Source organism: Filicampus tigris, chromosome 4, assembly GCF_054856515.1.
Source record: "Filicampus tigris isolate MCC_2025a chromosome 4, RoL_Ftig_1.0, whole genome shotgun sequence".
NCBI lineage: Eukaryota > Metazoa > Chordata > Actinopteri > Syngnathiformes > Syngnathidae > Filicampus > Filicampus tigris.
Window position 1 is genome coordinate 682,501 of NC_141220.1, and position 7,500 is coordinate 690,000.

Genomic DNA, 7,500 nt, shown 5'->3' on the forward strand with positions numbered 1-7,500 from the left:
ATATGTATGTATGTTTATATATATGTATGTGTATATATATATATATATACATTTTTCTTATTCCATAAAATCACAAATTTTCCCATGATCTTACATTTTGTACACATAAAAACTCCATTTTCAGTGAGACTGTCATTTAAAAAAAAATGACATTGTTCCCATTTGAAATTCAAGATGTTCTTTTTATTCACTTTGGGAACAATTTTCAACATGCCACACATTTTCACATCACAAAGACATCCAATTTTTCATCCCAAAAATTCCCATCATTCACCATTGCAGATTTGATTCACCTTCAAAAAATATTCAAAAGCCAAAAGTGTAATTTTCTTTATATTCATCTACAGTTTCCTCATTTTGGGATTGTTTCAAAATTGCAACTTCAACATCTTAACCTGATACCAGGTCATTTTATCATTTCAACTCATTCAATATCATTTCACATTACAAATCATTCCACAATTTTTCATTCAGCCACTTAGCCTTTGCATGCAATTTCTCCAGAAATGTAATTCTCTAGTTTGAAATGTTTTTCCAAGTCTTTACGACAGCTTCTTTCAGCTTTTGTTTGTCCCTTTCAGTCTCCTCCTCGTGAAGTGAAATGCATGCTCTTTTGGGTGAAAGACCGGCGATTGTCTTGGCCAGTCTAAGGCCTTCCACTTTTCCCCTTGACGAAGTCCTTTGTTGCGTTGGCAGTGCGCTTTGGGTCATTGCCTTGTTGCATGATGAGGCTTCTCCCGATTGGTTTGAATGCATTTTCTGTCAATTGCCAGACAAAACGGTTTTGTAGACTCCCGAATTCATTCTGCTGCCACCATCATGAGTTATATCATCAATAAATACTCGTGAGCCCGATCCAGAAGCAGCCATGACATGACCTCCGCCATGCTTCACAGATGACCTTGTGTGTTTTGCATCATAAACAGAGTTTATCTTTTTCCATAATCTAGCCTTTCCATCACTTCGGTCGAGGTTAAAGGGAAACTAAACTTATTTAGCAGTTTTCGGCAGTAAAAAGTTCATATTTTGTCTATAATTAACTTGATAACTTAATCATTTTTCATGTACAATGAAATGGAACTAAAACAACCTTTTTGTGTTGTGTATGCAGGGAGGAGCTGCCCAACATCTACAAGTGTCTTTATCAGGGCTGCACTGCTGTCTATAGAGCTCCTGATGGTTTAAAGGTCAGATCCCTGTAACGTTTGTAACGCATTACAAATTTGGTACACATTTTTTTAGTGCATTTATAATGGCCATCATTTATACAATTATACACAGATTTTACAAGATGATGTGTGTCTTTATTTGGATGCTTTGCGAACACTTGACAGTGGTGGGATTGTATATATTGAAGAAACTCTTTGCTTTCACTGTGGTATTGTCCTCTAGAAGCATACCAAAGAGCATCATGAAGAGGTCAGGGAGCGACCCTGTCCCCATCCTGGATGCAACAAGGTCTTCACCATTGACCGTTACTTGCAACGACATGTAAAGCTGATCCACACAGGTTTGGTTTCATCAATAAAAGCTTGGTCTACTTTCAACACTCTGTACACTAGCTCACAGCAAATGTTTTTGTTTCTATTTACAGTATTTCTATTTACACGAACGACCCTTTTTACAAAATATTCAAGTGACGCACAATGTTTTTGTCAAAATGCTGTCTCTATGCAGAGGTTAGCGTCAGTAAATTTTGCCGGTCCGTCATTCGTCAACCGCCAGCGGCTGCGCCATCCGTCCGTCATTGTCAGCCATTATCTCAAGCCAAACCAAACTTTCAGCTTCAGCTAGTCAGTCCGTCACCATTATTTTACCCGCACCTCTGTCATTGCTAAATTGAAATTTTTCACCGCTATTTTAGGACGGTCAGAGCTGCGGCTTCTTAGTTTTCTTCTTATGCATCGCGTGGGAGAGAGCCAGTCGGCATCGAGAACATATTATAGTCGTAACTGTCAGGTTCACACCAAGTGAGACATTAGTAAACAATGCACAACATGAGGGGAGAAGACACTTAACACAATATTGTCATTTTACTTGCGCAAGGAGAGTGAAGGGAACTACCGCAAGAGTTCCTAGCAACCCTCTGATAAGCACCTCCGCCTCCTCGCTTTTATTTCCTTAGGAGTCCCTGATTACAAAGGTGTCCCAACTCTAAGGGAAAGGGGGGCGAAAGCACTTGGGACATTCTGAGTTTGGTATGTTTATGTGTGTGCGTGTGTGTGAGAGCCATCATTATGCAAGTCTGAAAGCAATAAGGCATGCAAAGCAAGCTGGGCCTAGATCAGAACAAGGCTAAAGATGAACATCTATTCCTACAAGGCTAGATTAGAACGAGACTAACGTCTAGACTACAACAAGGCTAAGGCCAGGCTATTCAGGAAGGACATTCAGCAGAGGATGATGAAACTCAGGAGCATGTGTCTTAAATGAAAAATTAATAAATAAATTAAATAATTGTGCAACAAATGGAGTGATATGCAGACAGTTGTCAAGCAGCACCACACTAATAAAACTGTGTCCAGCAGAGCAATTGCTGTTTTTAAATGGCAATGTGCACACTTTTGAGGGAAAAAAAGAAAAAAGAAAAGACATGATATTTTTCTTTGTCTAAAAACAAAAACAAAACAAAAAAGCGTATTTTGGAAGAAGACTCTTTCAATTGAGGAGCTGTTGTCCTTCTCCCCTCCTCACTTTGTTAACCAATTAAGGCTGGGAGCGCATAACCGTGGTTACCACCAGAGCTGTTGCGTCTTTCTACCCTTAACGAGAAGTAAACCCAAACATATTTTTTTCAAGAATATGTTCTATACAAACCCATTGAAACAAGGCATTCTTAATATTGCGTTTGTGGAACAAGAGTTAATCCACTCGTTGCTGGGGCCGGCCATTTTGTCACTTCTGTCGACTGAGAATGACATCACAACTGCTCAGGTAACGACAATCATGGCTGACCTGTTTTTGAAGCTGAACCGTGATTGATCATCACCTGAGCAGTTGTGATGTCATTTTCAGTCGACAGAAGTGAAAGAAGAAGAGGACTCTAAAAAGGGGTGGATTTTGCTGCTTAACTCATATTCCACAAACGCTATATTAATCAGAATGCCGTGTTTCAACTAGTGGGCCTTGGGAACATATTCTTGAAATAAATGTGTTTGGGTTGATTTCCCCATTAAGCCAGGACAGCGTTTGTCATTTTATTTTTTAAATCCAATGCCTAAGAATATACATGTGACGGTGTCGCAACCCCTCGGAGGATATCGTGGAATTTTTTCGAGCAATGGCAGATGATCGCAGGAGCTCTGAAATAAGTAATGTCAGTGATAGAGATGGCATGCTTGTGGACTTTAAACCATTGGAACCAGTCGAACGTGATATATGGTTAAGATATGTACCGCTATTTTTAGGGGTGTAATGGCACGCTAAATCACATTTCGGTTCGGATCCTTGGAAACTTTGGTTCGGTATATTTTCGGTACAAAAAAGAAAAGATTTTTATTTTTAATATGTTTATTTTGAGTAGAGGACAAGTAAAGGGTACATTTTTTAGAAAAAATAGATAAAAGCAAACCATTCCAGTGATATTCTAAGAAATTACACCAGAATAAAAAGTACACTAACAGTAAAGACCTCTTAATTTTGTAAACTATTAAGACACTGAAATCTTTGAACACTCAGCAGCAACAACCTGTGACACATCTAAATATTCAAGTTTAAGACAAGTTGTCATTACAGTACATGTATCCACTTTTTGTGATTAAAAAAAATACATACAATAACAGTTGCTATTATTGCTAACTATATTAAAAAATTTTATAAATGAAAAAAAAATACAGTAACTTTAACAAGTCTATGAAATGATATACACTTTTTTGGCTAAAAAGACTTATTTCTTCCTCGTCGAAGAAACATTCACAGTCGGATGATGCCGTTTTAATTGCGTTATTATGTTAGATGTGCTATCTGCAACATAGCCACCGATCTCCATGTAGCAATGTCGGCACACAACTTTGGGACTTATCCACGTACCTTTCCCCATCCGCGATTTTGACAGGAAAGGAAAGCCTTCTGTTTGATGTTAACCGCGGGTATACAAAAACTGTTTGGGTTTTTAATAAACGTGAGTTTGCTGACTAATGCCTCCATAATCCGTAGAAAACACTACAATATGTTAGTGTACTACAACAAGGACATGCATGCAGCGTTCCATCAGACGCACACGGCAGCCTGTGTATATGGGAGGAATGAAAATCGGGCATCAGCCACAACATGCTTCCATTTTAGATGCTCATTTATCACCGCCGTGCTGCCATCTAAGGGAGATTTACTGAACATAGTAGGGCTGCTTGATTAAGTGATTTTGAACCGTAACCGAATTTTCTGGATAAAACGATTATAAAAACGTCCAAATCGGCACGTTGGATTTTTTAAATTTTTGGTGTATCTAAGCCACCGTAGTTTCCTTTGCATTCCTGCTTCCTTCCACGAGTGCGCATCCGGTAACAATAACAAAAACAATAACAACATCCATGGCTACCGGCGATTCTGCATTTGCTCAGGCAAGTGAGCGTTTAGTTAAATCGGGCAAATATAGATCTGTAGTGTTTTGTGTGCCCTGCATGTACAATACAACCCGTGAGCAAGTAACTCAACATCTGAAAGGCGTCCCTTTTTTTCTCCTCTACAGCGGACCTCTGGTCCAACCCGATTATGCATCCATACTTAAGCTTGATAGTGCATTGTATTATTGAGTGACAGTTTTGCACCAATCATTGATTTATGTGTAAGTAAGACCAGGGGAATCGTCCATTGCCGGCGTGGTAGGTCATCTCCTCCTATGGCGCCACCTCCTGGATCCCAGATGTAGTGGTGGATGCGGGAGGGACCTGCTGACCGCCACTCCTGCTTCTAAACTGCTGCCAGCCAAGCATCTGTGGAGATGTCCTCAGAGGTGGAATTGAGCATCTCTTGAGCTGCCATGTTATAGGGTTGGTGGTATTTGAGTGCGAGAGTGGCAGCCTCCCGTCCCTGCTAGAATTCGCAGGAAGGACACTGGAGTAGGTTTTAGGCATCCAGTTATTATTTGGAGAGTGCTGTTGATGGCCACGTCAACTTTGCTTGCATGAGGGCTTCTGCATCAGGCTGGCGCACAGTATTCTGCTGCAGAAAAGACCAAAGCTTGGGTCGATATGCGCAGTGTCTTTGTCACATGTATATTCTTAGGCTAAGAAGGTGGCTGCACTCCTCGTCCCAGGATGTAGCTGTTGTTGTAGCCACGTGGAATGGCCTTCTTTGCCGCATCCAGAAGGACCCAGGAATAGGCTGCATAGGCCGCGTCCACTCTGGGTCTGGCAGGCCAGCTGACCATATTTCCTTCTACTCTACATACAATACCCAGTTGGCCTTACGGAAGTTCCATCTTTTGACAGGTCTCCCTGGTACCGGCTGCACCAGTGATGAAACTTTTATGATGGCTGGTAGATGATGTGACCGGGGGAACCTGTCCAGGATGTGTCTCTCCGGTTTTGGGTCGGCACTGCGGCAGATGGCGAAGACCAGGTCCGGATTGGTGGAAGTGTTCCAGCGCGAAGAGTAGAAGGATGGAGGCTCCTTGGGGTCATACAGCAGCAGAGCACCGCTGTTAGAGGCCCATTCGCACAACGCTGCTCCATGGGGTGTTGAGTTAATACAACCCCAGTGTGTGTGTTGGCAGTTGAAGTCACCTGCATAGATGGCAGGTGCAGTTACAGATGGGAGTGACGTTGCAGACAGCTCCGATTGTGGCGGCTTGTACACATTTACGACTGATGTCTCCTGTACTTTTGACCAGCCATTTGATGTTGGAGCCTGGTGGTGATTGGCTGATGGCTGACCAGCTTATTTCAGACCGTATGAAGGTTGCCAAACTGTGTTGTTGCTGTGGGTGAACCCAGCAAGGTGGAACCCGGGGATCTTGAGGATGTTGTTGGATGTGCAATGAGTCTCCTGCAGAAGCAGAACCGTTGCCTCCTAGAGTCAGCCAGGTGACGTAGGACTTCAAGTTTGGCGGTGGTAAGGCCCTCGACGTTGAGTTGAATCACTGACAGGCCTCAGTTTTCGACGGTCGGGATGACTGCTCGTCCACTGTTCCTTGGTCAGCCAGCTCGACATTTGGTTGGTGACATTGGTTTCACAAGTTGGTTTTACACAATCTCTTGCTACTCACAGGGGAGGCCATGTGAAGGTTGTTGTCTTCTCCCCCAACATTACCATCTGTCAAAACTGAGCATTGCATTGTTGCACTGAACTGAGTATTTCTGCATTTACTCAGACATTTTTGTTCGACACTTGGGCTTGTGCTTCACTGAGGATCTTTGTCATTCTTAGTGCAGGGAGGCAACTGCTGTGATCAAGCTCTTTTTTTGCATTGATGCTACTGTTTCAAGATATTCAAAAATCCCGCTGAACTAGCACTAACATGTCACATTTCCAGAAAATGTGTATTATGATGCCTGCATTTAAAAAAAAAAAAGGCTGGCAAAAATGAGAAGCAGCTCAGACATCTCAGGCCTAAATGTCAACAACACTGAACATGCAAATTAAGCCTAATTGTAAGGACAGGTAACTGCGCATTTTAAGAAGAAAATGTGTTTACCTTAGAAAACAGAGTGTAAATAATGCCCAGATTTTAAAGTCGATGTCATTTTAAATGCAGTACTATAATTTTGAGTTAAATATACCTGTAACTGAAGATTTTGTACCTTTAACACAATCCTTGTGATTAGTAATGATGCACAATGTATTGTGGTTTATGTTATGTTGTGATTTTACCAGAGATGGGCATTCCGTCCCAGGGACGGAACAGCCCATTTTGTGGATGGACGGACGGAGGATGAGAAGCCTTTTAAAAAGGAGGGACTAAGCAAGGACAGAAGTGGGTTTTCGTCCGTCCCTCTGTTTGTCCCTAACTGGGTCAAGTACCGACTGAACATGCCGTTTTAAAAAAAAAAAAAAAAAACCACGACCACTTCTGCGAAACAACGGAGCCGCCTTCATTAATTGCCTGCACAACAGTTTTCATGCGAGTTCCCTGCAGAGTAACATTGCACAGGCATAAAATGTAAAACCATGGATTATGCCACAGGAGTGAAGAACCCATTTCACTGACTGTCAGAAACTCGCCCAGCCTGTCTTGTGTGTGTAATCCCTGATAGCAATTTTGTTTTGTTAACTAACTGTTAACATTATCCCTTTGCATGCAAAGTATGTCCTTGTCTGGGACTGGGACATCCCTTGAGCATAAAAATCTCTGTCAGCGTCGCCGTACGATTTGGAAATGGAAGTCTTTCATTTCCTCCTAGAATAACTTTGCTTTATTTTGCAAGAATTATTTTTTTGCAAAATAACGCAATAAAAACAAAAAAATGAGTGCATTATAACGCAAACTTTTTTCAAGAAAAAGCAATAGTCTTAGGTTATAAAGCAATCTTAAATATTCTTGTGATGTCCCCTGACGGGCGG

General features: G+C 41.6%; 1 protein-coding gene across 4 annotated transcripts in view; it reads left to right on the forward strand.

Moving 5' to 3' along the window:
- The window catches only part of znf276 (zinc finger protein 276), a 55,921-nt gene that overhangs the window by 45,145 nt on the left and 3,276 nt on the right, over positions 1–7,500 (forward strand). For all 4 annotated transcript variants that reach the window (XM_086027084.1, XM_086027085.1, XM_086027087.1 and 1 more), the window contains exons 8-9: positions 1,112–1,187; positions 1,393–1,510. In XM_086027084.1, the coding sequence (XP_085883210.1) occupies positions 1,112–1,187; positions 1,393–1,510 (194 nt within the window). The remainder of the gene's footprint in view (positions 1–1,111; positions 1,188–1,392; positions 1,511–7,500) is intronic.